This window comes from Haliotis cracherodii, unplaced genomic scaffold, assembly GCF_022045235.1.
Source record: "Haliotis cracherodii isolate W230 unplaced genomic scaffold, xgHalCrac1.p SCAF_1, whole genome shotgun sequence".
Taxonomy (NCBI): Eukaryota; Metazoa; Mollusca; class Gastropoda; order Lepetellida; family Haliotidae; genus Haliotis; species Haliotis cracherodii.
The window spans coordinates 33,636,103-33,655,586 of record NW_027266264.1 but is presented as its reverse complement, the minus strand read 5'-3'; the positions used below and the strand labels follow the sequence as shown (position 1 = coordinate 33,655,586).

The following is a 19,484-nucleotide window of genomic DNA, read 5'->3' as shown; positions in this document are numbered from 1 at the left end:
TTGTTACTGTAAGTGTTACTGTTAATTGTTGTGTAAGTTACTGCTGTGTGAAGATGGTGTTTACTGTTTACCACGGCATAATCCACCGTCCTACTGTTATTGCTCATATCGACCGGTTGGGACGACTGTATAAGGGAGGTAATTGAGTATTCGCTCTTCTGAAAGCGGAGGCGTGGTAGCCGTAGAAATGGAATGGCAGAACTTATTGTATAATTTGATTCTACACAACCTATGCCTCTAAATACCTCGCAGAGGTTTGTTTCCCTACAGCATTATACTACTGCATTCAAAGGTTATTTTACATGACACTAGGTGACGGAATGGGATGTATTTAGACGCAGAATCCTGCAAGCAGAAACCGGAAGTAGGGTAGTTGCTGTTGCTACAGTTCTGCCCAGATAATAGAACCAGTAAAGTGTGGGGTGTTTGAGAAGTATGGTACAGTGCGAACTAAGCTGTTACTACAATTACTGTCACTCTACGAGACAGCGATGAACTCTGTAGTTTTGGATCATGTAATCACAACTGTTATGCATTTGTTTTTACCGTCATAAATGTTATTATTTTGTGGATGTATGACATGAGAATAGATTGCACAAATTAATTACTTAATTATCTACTTGAACATTAATCCATCAGCCTCTAATCAAATGTATAAAAGGCAGGTAATACTTCTTGTTATCGAATATATTCGACTACTAACAGGACATGTGAGACAATAGTTAACACATGCATTTTGTCCTTGTGATATTATCTTGATACTTTTCCATATAGCCTATAGATTGGAAATACTTTTTAGCATTGTTTTATAATGTAAGGTTTTGTATTGTCTCCAAACATGCCAACACAACAAAGTTCGAAATGATGAATTTGTGAAAAACACATTGGTCTATACTTTCTCTCTATGGAAATTATTATAAAATTTGCTATAAAAAATAGCTAGAATTTACAAGTTTTATCCGCTGAAACACAGAAACAGATTGCAAAGAAACATTCAAATTTCCAGTACATTCGTAATAGACATGTAATGTATGTCCAACTTTTGAAGGCTCAGTGAAGTGTCACTTGAATTACAAGTGCATGTTATTATCTGAGACATGCATAGAGATGCATACTTAGCTTAGGAACCAGCCATGTAAAGATAAAAGTATTTAGCTGTCTTTTTGAGAAGTTAGCCTCAAATCTATTCCCAAAATCTAGTGCCAACATATATATGGATGTTATACATTACGGTATGTCTGTATCTTACTACATTTCATAGAGACCCGTGAAGATCCCTGGTAGAATAGGTCTTCAGCAACCCAGGCTTGCTGTAAAAGGCGACTATGCTTGTCGTAAGAGGCGAATAACAGGATTGGGTGGCCAGGCTTGCTGACTTGGTTGATGCATGTCATCGATCCCAATTGTGTGGCTTGATGCTCATGATATTAATCCATGGATTGCCTGGTCCAAACTCAATTTTTACAGACATCAGTCATATAGCTGGGATATTGCTGAGTGCAGCGTTAAACAACAAACCAACCAACTTTCTTGTATGCAATATGGCTCTTGTCATGTGTCCCTCCTACAGGTTTTCTTCGTCCAGGTTGGATCAGTCAGTCTGATAGTAGATTGCTACTGAATTTGTCAACCTTTAATGGTTCAGGCCAATTGGCTGTCCCAGCAAAATTGAAAGAAGTCAAACAAAGCCAAAGTTTAAGATGTACCGTATTCAACGTAAAAAGCGCCCTGCTCTAATATGCGCCCATGGCGATATTTGCTAATATATTGGCTAGTGAACAATCCCAATTAGCACCACTTCCCATTGATCAGTGTACACAAGACTTATTTATTCGCGTATAATACGAACTCGTGTGTTATATGCTCCCTTAATTATGGGCAATTAAATTCTGGAAAAATATATCTCTCGTATATAAACATTTCAGGCTGTCAGTATAAACCACGAAATTTATCTTTCAACTCTGTTTTTTTCCACTAAAATATTATTCTAATAAGAGCCCACTATTTCTAACTTTGAGAGCGCCCTGGGCGCTTATTACGTCGAATACGGTATATCAATCTATCACATTCCATTTCCCTATTTGCACAGATACATGATCTAAGATTCACACAAAACACTAACTACATTTAGGTCTTGACGGGACATAGGGTCAGGACTGGGAGCAGAGTCCCTCTTTAAAGCATGAATAACCAGGAAGTACAGTTGCTTGTATGTGGCTATTCATTATGTTGTGAATAATAACAGGACATTGGGTATTTATAATCTGATGTTTAGGTCCCGGCTATAGTCTTGTTCTGGGCATTGTTCTCTGTATTTCAGTGTAAAACCCCTGTTACTCACTCTCTCAAGCTGTGTTCTCAGCCTGGGGATGGTCTCATGGAGCAGATTTGTAGTCCTAGCTAATCTGAATCACATGACAGGGTTAGACATAAGCACTACTCCTGTAGTCCTTGCCAAACTGCCGATGGTTAAGGTAGCATAAGGACTTGTAGAAATTTGCCATTTCTAACGGTTTAGCTTTATGTTATCATTATAAGGACTATTGGACTGAAAATGTTAGTTGCTAAAGCTGCATGATATTACATTTGATGATAAATTTGATTACTTTAATTTTAATGAGACAGTATTTGAATTCACACAATGCATCGACTACAACATTTCCATACATGAAAACGGAATCATATAGGTGAACTGGTCACCTCTTTAAGTTCTTGTTGTATTAATGTTATTTATGTTGTGACAGGCTGGTTTCTGAGTAGGGGGGGAGGCTGTGCAGAGTTGCATTCCTTGGGCACTCCGGAAACCTATGTTTGTGGGTTCGAATCCTGTTTCGCCTGATTATTTTTCTACATTTGCCAGCACCATACCGGTGCTCGTTGGTTTGACCGAAGTGGTCAACGTCTGAGACCTGCATGACTTCATGCTTTCCTCCTATATTAAGCGGACACACTGCCATTTAACTGGAATACTGTTAAAAGCGTCATTAAATCTAACTCACTCCCTCACTCCCTCACTCTGAGTGTGGACTAACCTTAGACAAGATCTATTTTAACTGTCTATGCCATGAAGAAGAAGGCAAAATGAAGAATATGTAAAATATTTTCATGGTTGATTTCTTAAAAATACTGTTTTGAATGAAATGCAGCGTGTTACTTTTTAGTTGAACTGAAAGTCAACTTGCTTATGCTGTGGTGTCGTCCGTTCTGTGCATGGTGAATGTTTACATTGGTTACAGAATACCTGTCTGATGGCCACATGACTGCCATGGTCATGATAGAAGCCATATTGAAAATGCCATGTTTACATTTCTGCCCATTACTCATTTCTGCACTTTTTCCCTCTCGACCGGAACCGCTGGGTTTATAAAGCAATCTTTACTTTTAGTCTTTATGTTGTTGTTTTGTAGGGTTATGTATAGACAAGAAGATAAATAGGTCTGGAAATAGGCCTGTATGTACGCAATATTCTTGAATTCGGAACCCATATCCTGGTGATGTAAGTATCACTGTCTGTTAACAAACCATGGCCATGGTCTTCTGAGCATCCACTGCAGTTTGCTGGTTTCAGATGCTGCTGACGTAGGAAGCATGCAGAGGCTGAAGGACCGGAGCCACCAGGCCAAGCTGGCCTGCCGGTTCGAGGACTTGTACCGCAACCGGGTCCTCACCGACGTCATCCTGTTTACAAGTGACGGCATGGAGCTCAAAGCTCATTGGCTCATTCTGGCAGCCTACTCAGAAATATTCAAACAACTTGCAATCAGTCGAAAAACCATGAAGAACGACTGTGTTGGTACTGTTGTGAGACTGGGTAAGTACTCATATAGCAATGGAGAGTCCAATGAAACAACCAGGCAGGAAGTTGTGCAGGGTTCAGAATTGTCAGGTTAAAGTCTTGATTAAGGATCTATGCAAATTTGCAAATGTAACATTGAGTCAGTTCACGGTTTTCCTGAGAATGTTGTCTAAACAACATGACTGACATCAGGGCCCTCTAACCTATGCAAACCGCCTCCGTGGTCTTGTGGTAGAGCGTCCGCCCGGAGAGCGGAAGGTCCAGGGTTCGATCCCGGGCCGCGTCATACAAAAAGACGTTAAAAGATTGTACTTGTTGTTACCCTGTCTGGAGCTCGGCATTAAGGGGCTAAAACAAGGACTGGTCGGCTTGGAGTCAGTATACTGTGTCTGAGTGGGGTATTCGTGTTAAACTGCGGCATGGTATCTCAGTGAGCTAGCACTATAAATCGGCATCAGTCCGGACTAGTACAAGCAGCCACACACACACATACACGTGCATGCACGTCGCTATATAAGTGCAATAATCTTGGACGCGACGTTAAACCCAATTTCACCTCACCTAACCTATGCAATGTGTTCTTTGCAGGCTAAATAGAAGTTGGGTCACAGGTGAAAGATTTGACCAGTTGTCCATAGTGAAGGGATGTAAATATTGATAATGGATCTTTAGTTTTGTTCGTTTCTGAAGTCATAAATTTAAAGAATAGATAGTTTACTTGACTTACAACAATAGTATGTTTGTATTACTGTTTATTTAATTCATCCATTTTGAAAATCTTATTAATGGATAGAGTTATCTCCCTTAAAAGTGCCAGAATCTGCTAGTCATGGGTTGGAGACTGTTTAGGTTCTTTGATGAGGATCCTTTGTCTCTTATCACGATACCAAAGTGCTAAGCATCAATGACAGGCATCACTTGGGGCTTTCATTCCACAATAAGTAAACATGCCATGGTGGTAATTGAACTTGCCTCACAATATCACTTACATACATGTATTACAAACTGATGTTTTTGTTTTCAGAGTTCACATCAGACATTGTTGCCATACTGTTGAATTACTGCTACAAAGGTGAGTTGATTATCACCATGGCAACCAAACCCCAGGTCCAGAAGGCAGCACAGCTCCTCTTGATGAATGACATCCTCAAACTGCTGGAGTCCAATGAACTGGATGAACAGGCAACAGATTACCTGAGAAAGGATAAGACAGAAGTCACCTTTGCCCTTTCAGAAGCAACGCCTACAGGGGAGATTACTCTAGGTCGACATCAGGAATTCTCCATGCCAGAAGGAAATATTGTCCCTAGAGATGATATAGAAGGAAGGAGGGGAATTAGGACAACTGGAATTTGGCCAGATTCTTTAAAATCAACAACATCTTTGTTGAAACAGTTTTCTGAGATAGTTACTCTTCAATCTGAAGCTGGAAAGTTGAAACCTCAGTCTGTTGCCCCAACATCCTCAAGTGTACCTGCGAAAGATAATTCAAAATACATATCACTCGATTTGTCCAATTTAGAAAAGTCAAAGTTGCGAAAAGAAATTATGAGAAGTGAGAATCCATTGCTAAAGAAACAGCCAACCATCCCCGTCCGACGAGTGACATACAATAAGGTGATTTGCCCACGAGAACGGAAGTCCAAAGACACTTGGAAACCTTCCTTGTCCATAAAAATAGCAAAGAAGGTAGCAGAGAAGGTGTTTAATACCAGAATCTTGATGCACTGTTGCGTAACTTTAGACTCCTTGGACACTAATGACAAACTGTTTCTGTGTCGCAAGTGTAACAAGAAGTTCTCTCGATTCAGTTTATGGAGACTCCATTACACCAGTACCCATCTAGCAGAACTTGTTAAGGGAACTACTTTGGAAGAACTACGAACAAACACCAGACATCGTAAAATGAAAATGTTTGGAAAGAGAAAGCGAGAAAGGTACTTTGATTGGGAAGTTTTGAATCCTTTAGGAGAGGACAATGAAGACTCTGTGTCCACTGAAGGCTTTCCTGCACGAGAGTATGATATCGACAATAACATCCAGGTTACCTTTCAGCCTGCTGGAGTTGTTTCCAATGTGTCAGGTGGCCAAATTCAGCCTGCAGCACAAACTCTTCCAGGAATAACCATGACAACACCACCACCAGCTTCTGCAGTGACAGCAGCTATTCCTTTAGGGCAGCCAACAGCACTGCCCGACCAAACAATATCCACCTACATGGCCGCTCCTCAATATAGCACAATACCTCTCCCTCAGACCCAATACTCATCCACACCCCTCATCACAGTGGCAGGACAGTCCACATTTCCTGAACAAATGCAGCAGACAACATTACAGCAGACGACAGTGCAGCAGACGACAGTGCAGCAGAGTTCTCTTGGCCAGACCACAATGCTGGGTGAAAACAATTTACAAATTGAAGTTCCTGTTCAAACTCAGGTACTTTCACAAGCACCTGCCCTGGCTGGCACATCAACATTGCCTCAAGTTCAAGCCCTCCCCGATCCAAATCTTGCTCCTGCTCCTATTCCTGGCCCATCTGATACACCCAGTGCCTCCATTGCTTCTGCTTCTTCAGTTACTCTGTCCCCCTCAATTGCCCCGAACCAGACTCTGTCCACACAGTCTACAGCTAAACCGACTGACCAGACATCGTCCCAGTGGTTGCCATCACATGAGAGTTGGATGAGCTTTCTGCAGAGTGACTCTTTCACAGCCAGTGTGCTGGGGCCTCCACCCCCCCAGGTGAGACATATAGAATACTAAAAAGCTCCCTTTTAATACAAATGTTATGAAAAGTGCGAATAGTTCTGGCATCTGACGAGTGAAGGCAAAGTTTCATGAAATTGGTATCGCATGGAGTGAGTTCAGTATTCTGTTTATTACTTGCCATTATGACATTTCATTTCACTGTTGTGTGTAAATAGGCAGACATGTACGCAATCTACAGCATAATCAATGGAGTTGAACAGACTAATACTTGTTGACACATATTATTTTAATACCATACAACAGCCTACCTTTATAATTCAGGGGTCCGATCCTCAAAGCTATCATAGCGCTAGGGTGATACTTTAACATAGACTTATGACTGCCGTTGCGCTACGTTTGCTTTGTGGAAACTTCCTGCACCACAAAGTTTTCACAATACCCTATGTGAACAATTTGTGGAATTTTGTTGCAAGACTGCTAGGGCTGGGACGGGTAACTCGGGTACCCGGGTCGGGTTGGTACTGAGCAGTACCTGTGGTAAGTCACGAGATATATTGTTTAATGACAAAAATTATCCAGAACTCTATGCTTACACTACAAGTCACTAATGTTCGCATTTCTTTCTGACTATGCACCCATTCCTTCTGACTTTTCATATGGTTCAATAAAGATATAACTTAAGTCAACTTCAGTGTATGCATGACCAGATTGTTTAATACATGTAACTGAATACGTTTTGCAAGTGCAGTGGTAAAAAAATTCCCAATCGGACTTTTTGTATCTCTTGACACCTACAGTGGGTACCCGGGTAGGGTCGGGTAATAGGGGGGTGGGTACCCGGGTAGTAAATTTGGACTCGTCCCAGCCTTAAAGACTGCAAAACAATGCCATGTGACAGAACGAGTAATAAAGTGTTTTCTTACACACCTGTGGATGAGAAACCTTTTTGAGATAACTGGTCTCAAACATAAGTGAGATATCACATTCAAGGTCCATCATGGGCTACTCCATGGTGATGACGTAAGGTCCAATTATGACAGACTACTTTCCTGTTTGGAGTTGAATGTTCTTTGGACTGGTCGTGTTTGCATTATCATCATCGCCTTTATAATCCATAGATACGATCAAAACTTTTATTGTTGAGGGTTACTCTAGGTATGGGTAGTAAGCAGTAGGCCGACGTCACAAATGACCATTGTATTATATATTAATGTGCCACTGTGATCTTGAGAATAAACAAAATATGCATTGATTCTATGTTAGAATTGTGTGATTTTTGGGTGTGTAAAAACAGATAAGTCTCTGTAATGAACATATTTTGCAGATAGAAACAGTTATTAAAGTATATTTATGAAATGTAATAAAAAGTAGCCCAGCGGCTCTCTTCATTTTCAGATACTGCAGTAATCTTGACTTGCCAAATATTATAGACTTTCAGGGTCTGTATGACTCTTGCCTATCAGGTTGTACAATAAAAGGTATCTTGTGCAATAATCTCTATATGTGGTATTCAGCAAGGGACATAAACACACACCCCCACCTACACACACACACACACCCCCCCCCCCCCACACCCCCACACACACACACACACACACACACACACACACAGAGACACACACAGACACACACACACAATAGGCGAGACAGCGTTGTACCTTGGTATCAACTGTTATCCTGTACACCTTGGTATCAACCATACACACACACACACTCATGCATGCATGCACGCACACACACACATACGAATACACCCACCCAATAGGTGAGACAGCTTTGTACATTGGTAGGGTCTTGTTGTAGAATGAGTCCCAAGTTCTCTATGCTTGTTGACTATGAGGATTACGTGGTTACAATGTTAGATCACCCATGCTGTCAGCAACTAGTTTTCTGTCCGAGACTTCTTTATTTACGCGCTATCCTGATACAGCTGGAAAATAGCTGACTGGAAAACATCCACTCCTACACACTCTCTCTTCCCCTTCCAGCCGCAGAACACACAGTACATCACTATGGTGAAGTGTAGTGTGAAGGGCTGCAGCTTCGCGGGCTACAGCACGAGGGCGGTCAACAAGCACATGCACGACACCCATCTCAACATGGAGTGTTCCTACTGTATGTTTGCCTGCAGCAACAAGGAGGAGCTGGAGAGACACATCGCAGAGCGCCATGAGCGGAAGAAGGCTCGGCAGTATTCGTGTTCGTCGTGTGGGAAGAAGTTCTCCAAGGCTATCCACCACCGCACACATGAGCAGTCTCACCATGGCATCAATCATAATATGAAGGTAGGAAACTGCAGTTGTCGCCTTTCCCTGATTGGTTAGTTTGTGAGTCTGGACCAGTTACATTTCTACAGGTTTAGTTATTATTCTAAAATGTTCGAAAGACAGGAAGCATAGTGATGATTACAAAGTGTGGCACTAATATCAGAGTTGATTTGAAGCTAATTTTCTGTTTAAAAACTCTTGAAATACAAAATGAAAACAAAACAAGGTTCTGACTAAGCAGCCTGTAAAACTAAGCTTCTCATTTGTAAAAGAAAAAAATATATCTGATTTGCTACACTAATGTTTTGACTGGTAATAACAATGTATATTAAGAGACAGTTGTAACTGATAATAATTAATGAGTTAGACTGTTCCATCATCACTGATGGTTGGTGCAAGCTGTTTGAATTCCATGGGAAAAAAAGGAAGCAGAATAAACCATGTACTGACTATATAAGATTTCAAAACCTATTGGCATCAGTGTTATTTACAATGTTTACATATGGCCTACTGACCAAGGGCCCTACATCATGTTGCCTACTGACTAAAGGCCTTACACCATACTGCCTACTGACTAAGGGTCTTACATCATACTGCCTACTGACAAAGGCCTTACACCACACTGAATAAAGGCCTTACATCCTACTGCCTACTGACTGAAGGCCTTACACCATACTGCCTTCTGACTAAGGGTCTTACATCATATTGCCTACTGACTAAAGTCTCTACTTCATACTACCTACTAAGGGCCTTACATCATACTGCCTACTGACTAGTCTCTACATCATACTGCCTACTGAGGGCCCTACATCATGCTGCCTACTGATGAAAGGCCTTACATCATGTTGCCTACAGACAAAAAGCCTTACATCATACTGCCTACTGAGGGCCCTACATCATACTGCCTACTGATGAAAGGCCTTACATCATGTTGCCTACAGACAAAAAGCCCTACATCATATTGCCTTCTGACTAAAGGCCTTACACCATACTGCTTACTGAAAAAGGCCTTACATCATACTGCCTAGTAACAAAAGGGCCTACACCATACTACCTACTAAGGGCCTTACATCATACTGCCTACTGACTAAAGTCTCTACATCATACTGCCTACAGAGGGCCCTACATCATACTGCTTACTGACTAAAGGCGTTACATCATTCTTCCTACTGACTAAAAGTCTTACATCATACTGCTTACTGACTAAAGGCCCTACATCATGTTGCCTACTGACAAAAGGCTTTACACCATACTGCCTACTGACTAAAATCTCTACATCATACTGCCTACTGACTAAAGTCTCTACATCATACTGCCTACTGAGGGCCTTACATCATACTGCCTACTGCCTAAAGGCCTTACATCATACTGCTTACTGACTAAAGGCCTTTCATCATACTGCCTACTGATTAAAGGCCTTACATCATACTGATTACTGACTAAAGGCCCTACATCATACTGCCTACTGATTAAAGGCCTTACATCATGTTGCTTACTGACTAAAGGTTTCACATCATACTGCTTACTGACTAAAGGCCTTACACCATACTGCTTACTGATTATAGGCATTACATCATGTTGCTTACTGACTAAAGGTCTTACATCATACTGCTTACTGACTAAAGGCCTTACATCATACTGCCTACTGATTAAAGACCTTACACCATGTTGCTTACTGACTAAAGGTCTTACATCATACTGTTTACTGACTAAAGGTCTTACATCATACTGCTTACTGACTAAAGGTCTTACATCATACTGTTTACTGACTAAAGGTCTTACACCATGTTGCTTACTGACTAAAGGTCTTACATCATACTGCTTCCTGACTAAAGGTCTTACATCATACTGTTTACTGACTAAAGGTCTTACACCATGTTGCTTACTGACTAAAGGTCTTACATCATACTGCTTACTGACTAAAGGTCTTACACCATGTTGCTTACTGACTAAAGGCCTTACATCATACTGCTTGCTGACTAAAAGGCCCTATATTGTACTGCATGAAGGACCTACATTTTACTGCCTACTGACAGTTAATCCCCTGATCAGGACCCTAATGTTTTCTCCATCTGTCCCAGGAGTACAAGTGTGAGGTGGAGGGGTGTGAGTTCCGCACGCTGGCCAAACACAACTACTTCAAGCACAAGATGACCCACCAGGAGAAGATGTACTCCTGCCAGTACTGTGGCATCAAGATCAGGACCATGGAGTGAGTAGTGTAGTCAGTGGGAAGTGAATCAGGCCCTTTAATGTTGCACTCAGCAATATTCCAGCTATATGGTGGCGGTCTGTAAATGAATCTGGACCAGATGATCCAGTGATTGACATTCATGATCTACGCATTGGGATACCATGGATACCATGCATCATGCATCATCAAAGTCACCAACCCTGACCACCCACCTAGTCGCCCCTAGCATGGTCGTCTCTTACAACAAGAATGGCTTCCTGAAAACCTGTTCTAACCTGGATCTTCTGGGGGTCCAAGGTCACACAGGCATGACAAATATGCAAATAGACTTGGAATCATTTGTGAGACTTCAAGGTTTGGGTGGTCAGGCTCAGTGACTTGGTTGTTGACGTGTCAGTTTACCCCTACACAGCATGGACCATTTGCTCATAGTATCAGTCACTGGTTTTTGTGGTCTAGATTCGATCATTTACTGGCTGTAATCATATTGATGAATGATGTTAACAAACAGAAACAGATTGGTATACTTATAATTACATAAAGAACTGTACTCTTTTTCTACATCTCCTGCAAAAACAGATTAGTTCCAATATTAGAAAAATGCATCCAGAAAACATGGAAATCACCATTTTGTGACACAAAAGCCCTAACTTTGCATTTGATTTTTCATGTATATAAACACATCGATTAAGTTTCAAAACATCTTCTAGTTTTAAAAGTCTTTTCTGAAATGATGCAGATCTAGTGGGTAAGATATTGTCAACGATCATCACTCATCCCTTGTCCGTCTCCAAACCTGATCCCTAACTGTCCCTGATATCTTTACTGATAAATTTTCATTACTTTTTATCATTAAAGATTTAGTTACTATTTTACTGGATGCATTGTTTGCCTTTTTAACCTAGATAGTCATGATCAAGGGCAGTAAGTTCTTCATGACATCAGTTTTGTCAGTTTTGAAACAAGTATGTTTGTCACAGTTACTTGCAGCGTCACATCAACAAGCAGCACCTGAACATCCGCCCCTTCCAGTGTGAGCACTGTGGGTCAGCCTTCGGGGACATGCACGCCCTCAAGTCCCACATCTCCGCCGTCCACGTCAAGAAGAAGGAGTTCAAGTGTGAGCACTGCTCCTACGCAGCAAACATCCGATACAAAGTAGCTAGTGAGTATTGTTCAGTACGTTAGTTGGCTCTTGTTCCCAATATTGCGAGTGAGTGAGTATGGCTTTACACCGCTTTTAGCAATATTCCAGCAATATCACGGTGGCAGACACCAGAAATGGGCTTCACACTTTGTACCCATGTCGGGAATCGAACCCGGGTTTTCTGCAGGACAAGCGAATGCTTTAACCTCTAGGCTACCCGACCACCCCCCAAATGTTGCAAGTGAGCATGCCCTGATTCAGTGAGGAAGTTACAGTATGTAAGCACCATGTGATTTCATAGCTATTTAGGGGCGGTCGGGTAGCCTAGTGGTTAAAGCGTTCGCACGGCACACCGAAGACCCGGGTTCGATTCCAGACAATGGTACAATGTGTGAAGACCATTTCTGGTGTCCCCCGCCGTGATATTGCTGGAATATTGCTAAAAGCGGCGTAAAATCATACTCACTCACTCACTCATAGCTATTAAAAACTACAAAAATCACCAGTTTGTTGGATAAAATCTTGAATGAATGATCGCTTTAGCCGATGTTCAGAGTGTGTTCCTACTACAGTTACTACTACGGTTACTGTGATGAACCATATGAGCTCTGCTTATAATAGTACATGTAAGAACTGTAAAGCCTGCAGCAAATGTTACATTACTTAGAGTCCAGCTCGTGCTAGCAGCAGAGATGCCAAACCTAATTGAAGCTGTCGATTAATCAGTGGATGTAAAAGAGTAATTTCATGTGAAAAAGAGAAATGATAACAGTACCAGTAGTTCCTGCCTGAGCCCATTTTAACGTTACAGCCAATCAGAGACATTGTATCACAGAGTAATGGATATTTTAACATTATGTGAATTGAAAGCTTGGTTCTCATTTGTCAGCGTAGTTTTGCTGAGGAATGCTTCATATCAAGGGTGCATTAACAATTTGCTCTCCTTGACACTTTATGCATGTAAATAATCTTTGTACCCACCAGACTCCCCAGACATGGGGTTAGTCACGTGATATTTTCTTTAATGACAAAAATTCACTGTAACTCCATGGTTACACTACCAGTCACTAATGTTTGCTATTCTTTGTGACTCTGCACCCATTCCTCCTGACTTTTATATGAATGTAGATGAAATTTTAGTCAAATTCTTGACATAACAAGATCCTTTTATATGTGTATCTGAATACTTTTTACCAGGGCTCCAATAAAACAATTCCCAATCGGATTTATTGTAACCAACTCTTGATACCTACAGCGAGGGTCCCTCGGTAGTAAATTTGGACTCATCCCAGCCCTTGGTGCTCAGTCTTAAGGGGTGACTAACCTGTTCTTTCTGAATGTGGTTTAATAATGTTTACATTTACATGCTTGATGAAAATTACAATTCTTTCAGCCCACATGTATCAAGTCCATGGCATCCGAGCCTCATTTGACAAACGCAAGGAGATCAAATGTCCGCACTGCAACTACACAGCCCTGGTGAAGTCTTGGATGACCAAACACATGGACCGACATGCTACTACCAAAAACTACACGTGTGAGTTGTGCGGGAAGACTTTCGGGTCGCCTCGAAACCTCAACTCCCACACGCGGTGGGCACACAAGACTGCCAAGCACCAGTGCCCTCACTGTGAATACATTACCAAGACGCCAACCAGGCTGAAGAATCATATCAAAACTCAACACATGTTCCGGGGCTACAAGCCGTATACGTGTCCGTACTGTCCGTTTAAGTGCGCAACAGGCGGGAACTGTCGCAAACACGTGATGCAGAAGCACCCTGGACAGACCGTGACGTATAACCGGAACGAGGAGCTCATCGCATACATGAAGGCTGCTGGGAGAACAACAGAGGAGGATGAATCCTTCACCCAGGTGGTTTCCTAAGCTGCTGATGCAACTGAACACATAACTGAATAACCAGAAATGCAGTCATTTCTACAAGGTTAAAAAATTCTTTTAATTCACCTGGCTTGACCAGGGTACAGACTGGTTCTGTGTTCAGTGTCTGCTGCAGTGTCAATACTTTCACGACTTGTTTATGCTTCATTTCTCCATCACTTGTATACATACAGCTACTGTGGTCTAGTGATATTCTTAACCTGCAAATCAAGCCTGCGCCTAAATTGAGAGTGGACAGTGAGTGCTCTGATTACATATGGTAAAAGGCTGCTTCTCACTGGGCAATGTGTGCAACATGGGTCATAGCTTGGTGTTCTTCAGGTCTACTCACTGCTTCCATGACAACAGTAGTAGGGTTCACAGAGAGTTCATACAAGTCTGTGAAGTATGTGTCTGTTGTGTTGTTGTTTGTGAAGGACCATGGTTAGTTTTGAATGGCTTGTCTGTGTGAAGGCAAGAATTAGAAATACATCTGTGAAGGAACAGCCGTCAACCGTGTCCCTTTAGATTGCTATATTTCACTTGAAATGTGGATAAGTAATATTTTCTATCAGGTTTCTGACAAATGAGGGTAGAGATTTATAAGAAGCTATGTCACGCAAACTGTTTAAATGAGAGTTACAGTTATCAAGGGAGACAATTCTTGAATTAGTTATTTCCAAAACACAAGTCAGATATCGTGATTGATTCACTGCTATAAAATCTGGTGTCAAGACTTGGGTAGAAAATGGTACCGATATTTATGTGAATAGACATAACACCTACATGGATCAACACCAGTGTCGTACTGGTGAATGTCATCTATCTGGCTAGTTCCCCTCGAACTGATTTGATGCAGAAGCAATACAAGGACTGTGATATTACACACATCAGTCACGTAGTTAAGACTACAGTAAGAGTATAAGGAGATGGAATCAATATGGAAGGAGAATGGGTCTGTGTTCTCAGCGCGTCCACCCAGAGGGGTCATTGGTTCGATCCCCCAACAGTGTCACACCAAATGATGTTAAAGGATGGTATTTGTTGTTAAGATTAAATGCAGACTGGTCAGCTCGGAGTCAGTATACAGTGTCTGAGTGGGTAGCCATGTAATACTGCAGCATGGCATCTCAGTGGGCTAGCACTAGAAGTCCACCATTAGTCAGGACTAGCACAAGAAGCCAACATGCATGTGCGTGCACATCACGAAGTAAGTGCAATAATTTTGAATGCGACATTAAACCCCATTTCACCTCACCCATTATGGGATGGTGGGCTCGGTGAAAGAACCAAGGTCACCCTTAACATGACAGGCTTGGAACCACTGAGGTTACACAAAGATAGATGCACAATCTTTGGAGAAACAAAAAACGTTATCTGTTAAAAGTCTGTTCTTTTGATTTTCATGGTGATGAACAATTCTGCTGATCCCCATCACAGTGGGTGGTACAGAACACGGATCAACATGGCAAAAATATGAATGTAGTGACACGTGCATATGTGATAGCTAAATGGTCAGCATAGGTTAGGCGTCTTGTCAGTCCAAAGATGAACATTCTTAGCATCACTGATACCATGTTACATATAGTGAGTGTTAATACATATATGGAGACACTTACTCTTACGGAGACACTGCAAATACTCTCGTGGAGAATAGCTTGACATCTGTATTGAGGTGTTTGCTGTGTTACGTGTGTTAGTTTTATTGATATGATTTGGTAGCTTGAATATATAAAAGCAATAATTTGAGCAGTTTGTTGTGATTGAAAAGTGTCCCTACTTCATGTTTGAAGTTGGTTTAACATTACCATATCTCATATCTACTTTGTTAATCATTATCATGATCTATGTAATGTGGTGATCAATGACATTTGATTGTTTTGACATTAATTTGTCTGAAGCTTCTATGCATTTATTGATTTCATTATTTTGGTTATCATAACCAGGAACAGTGTTTGAAATAAAATAAATTGCCAGGCTGCCATCAGGACCCACAGACTTTAGAAGCTGCAGGCCCTGACTAAACTCTGCAGACCCTCATTTACAATATGCAGTTTATTGTGACAAATAAATCAACATGTAAATTTACAGCCATAAGGACCCATACAACTCGGAAAATATGGGCCCAACACAAGATCTGCCAGCCATGGGCCCAACACAAAATCTGCCAGCCACGGGCCCAACACAAGATCTGTCAGCCACGGGCCCAACACAAGATCTGTCAGCCACGGGCCCACAGGCAGGTGCTTATTTCCAACACTGACCAGGAATAATAATGTTTCAGATTTACACCCAACTTGAGCTTGTTTTCAAAAACATAATTTCATGTATCCCTAACTTTCCAAATGGAAATGAACAGTCATTCAGTTAGGATAAACACAGATGTTGTGTGCAAACAGTTGTAAGAAACATGGATGGGGTGTACGAACTGTTATAACAAACATGAATGTAGAGTATAAACAGTTATAATGAACTGAGATTAGTGTAGCAAACACAGATTAGGGAATAAACAGTTATAACAAACAGATTTGGGTGTAAACAGCTATAACAAACACAGATTAGGGTTTTAACAGTTATAATTAAGAATCCTGACTGCATGTCTATTTATCATATAGAATTCATGAGAGTAACAGATTTTTATCAAGTAAACAAATAAAATGTAGAACAGTCTGTTTTTAGTCAATTCTATGTATTATACAAAGTCTGCATTGAGTAATTTGCACATTTACAGCCATTTATACTTTTGTATTGACTCTGGCAACCGCAGCACAATTTGTTTTTTCTGGTCCATTCAGTTTTCTCCAAGGTTCAAGCAGCAACGGGTATTGTTTCTTGTTCCATCACTCCGTGGCTTTGAATCTTTGAGTTCTATTTTCTTTTATGTTTAAGGAAATACCTTGCGTGTTATCTGGTCAAATTTTAGCAAATCTAGTTTTGAATCTGCGTTGGTATATACATTTGTTTTATCATTAGTGGTTAGGACGAGATGTACAAAGCTTTCTGTTTCATTCGTTACCACAGCATATGGGAAGTGTCTTTCTGGAAAGTGGAAAGATAATTTTTAAATGCCCATAGTGCTAAAATAGTTATATATACTAGTTCTTGATGAAATACATTTTCACTGAATTACGCATTTAGGTTAAGAATGTTGTCAAGTATTTATTGCTATAAAAGACATATTTACCGGCTGGTGTATATTTGTTATTTGCTATAACTGATTAATGGCATAGTACTGCATATTGTTTTTGTTATCTTTCAACAAATACCTTACACCTTTGGTTTTGTTTGCTTTCTTTTTATCAACATTTACATCAGTATCTTATCCTATGGATGTCTTAAATATGTGCTATTGTAACTATAATCACTAGTCTTTAAGGTATAGACTTCAAAATGTGAAAAGACAAATTGTACATATTTATGATGAAATATACTATGTATTACTCGCTGATGTTCAACTGAAGATGGGGGCGGTCGGGTAGGCCAGTGGTTAAAGCTTTCGCTCGTCACGCCAAAGACCCAGGTTCGATTCCCGACATGGGTACAACGTGTGAGCCCATTTCTGGTGTCCCCCACCATGATAATGCTGGAATATTGCTAAAAGCAGCTTAAAACCATACTCACCTCAACTGACAATGAGGCTGTCAGTATCATCCAATTGAAGTTCCCCCTGAAACTGGATTGTTCTCTCCAACTTAGCTTAACCTGCATGGGTTAGATACAATCCATCATCTGCTGGATATAAAGCTACCATTCACTAAACAGCAACTTGTTTGTGAAGTTTGATACCGGGTGTACTGCCTCAGGCATGTCTGTTTTTAGACAGTGACCAAGACGGTTTGCTTGATGCCTTCGTGTTTACAGGTTTATGAGTTTGGACAAAATACATTTTCAATCAAAATATTTGGTGTTTTTTTAACTAAGATGTATTAACAATTTCATGATATTCTGTAATATGCACTGTGACAGAGCTTGTGAAGGCCGGTGCAAAATCAGCATCGGACTCTTATAAGAAAGTTACCAGTGATTGCCTAGTGGTAGTGAGTGAGTGAGTGAGTGAGTTGGGTTGAAAGCTACTTTTAACAATATTCCAGTTATATCGCAGCATGTCAGCTTTATGTGGGAGGAAAGCCCAAAGTGATGCAGGTCTAAGATGTTTACCACTTCAGTGAAACCCACGAGCTTGGGTATGGTGCTGACAAACCAAGAAACATAATCAGGGCGAACCAGGATTCAAACCCACAATCGCCTTAGACAACTGGGCCACCCATGCCCCGCCTAGTGGTAGTTATGAATATTAGCAACCAGTAGATGTTGACCGTGAAACGGAACAGTACATATGGCTACAGCTAACTCGGAAGGCCAATCATGACATTGTGTGAGATGGATTGGATTGCCTGTTGCTTTACACATACTCCACCTACACGTGTGTGTGTGGTGGGGGGGATAATCCAGACAGGGCCAGGCAACCCAGTGGTTGATAGCATGAGCATCATCTACTGTTCTCTGGATGACAGTCATGTGACAGAGATGCTGGTACCCACCGACCCCCGTCTCAGGGTGTAGTGAAGCACCCTCTTCTTTACTTGAGCATCATCGGACATGTTACTGTGATGGTGAAGTAGGTAGAGTCAGACCCTGGTTTTGTTACCTTAGGCATATCCTATGATTATTATATGCTTCATATACACTGTGAGCAGTTTGTTAGATAAAATATTGAATAAAACATGACATAGACAAGTGTGTTTGTTGTTCAATGCAACTTTTTCATTATAATTGTCTGGGGTTTTTTTATTAAGGAGCAAGTTAGTGAAAGTTGTTTTGCACTGAGTTTAGTGGTTACAAGCTATGTTCATAACCAAAAGCATAAGCAGATATTCATTCACAAACATATAAACATTTGCATTTTTTTTTAATAACAAATGTTGGTGAAATTAATTGTTCATGATCCAAAAACTGACCAATGGTACATGTTTGATAATACTAGACTGACATTTCACAGTGAAGAATTGTCCATTCACAAGGGCATGATTTGGTCGAGTTGCCACCAATCTCATTAAAATCAGATCTTAGCGCCCGAAGCTGCTACACAAAGATCTGAAGATATTCCATTACAGAACGACCTTGGAAGAACTGAGATCTGATTTGAATGAGATTGCATATCCACATCCAACAATTGTCTGTGTTTGTTGTCTATTACTGTTTAATGCCACACAATAGGGATACGATGACATGCATTAACCAAGTCCGTGGGCCTGACCATCGAGTTAGTCACCTCTTAGGACAAGCATAGTCACCTCTCACACATGGGTTGCTCAAGCAAATTCTAATCCGGATCTTCATACGTCCATTTGTGTATGACAAGCACATGACCTGTTTGCTTGACACTGCAGTCAGCAATATTCCAGCCATATCATAGCAACATATCAATGATCAAGTCAGTGGTTGATATGATTGATAGTAATAACATCCTTCACCATTGTGGTATGA

At 40.9% G+C, this 19,484-nt stretch overlaps 1 protein-coding gene across 1 annotated transcript; it reads left to right on the top strand.

The window, feature by feature from the left end:
* The first annotated feature begins 188 nt into the window (after positions 1–188).
* On the top strand, positions 189–18,715 carry LOC139476302 (uncharacterized). Its single transcript, XM_071259397.1, has 7 exons — positions 189–254; positions 3,569–3,811; positions 4,821–6,541; positions 8,497–8,793; positions 10,857–10,987; positions 11,950–12,134; positions 13,510–18,715. Exons 2-7 carry the CDS (start codon positions 3,589–3,591, stop codon positions 14,001–14,003), a joined length of 3,051 nt encoding a protein of 1,016 aa, XP_071115498.1. The 5' UTR covers positions 189–254; positions 3,569–3,588; the 3' UTR covers positions 14,004–18,715.
* The last annotated feature ends 769 nt before the right edge of the window (positions 18,716–19,484 follow it).

Coding starts and splice junctions, on each gene's coding strand:
- LOC139476302 (XM_071259397.1), top strand. CDS start 3,589: ATGCAGAGGCTGAAGGACCGGAGCCACCAGGCCAAGCTGGCCTGCCGG. Junction 10,988..11,949: donor ATCAAGATCAGGACCATGGA/GTGAGTAGTGTA, acceptor TGTTTGTCACAG/TTACTTGCAGCGTCACATCA. Junction 12,135..13,509: donor CATCCGATACAAAGTAGCTA/GTGAGTATTGTT, acceptor CAATTCTTTCAG/CCCACATGTATCAAGTCCAT.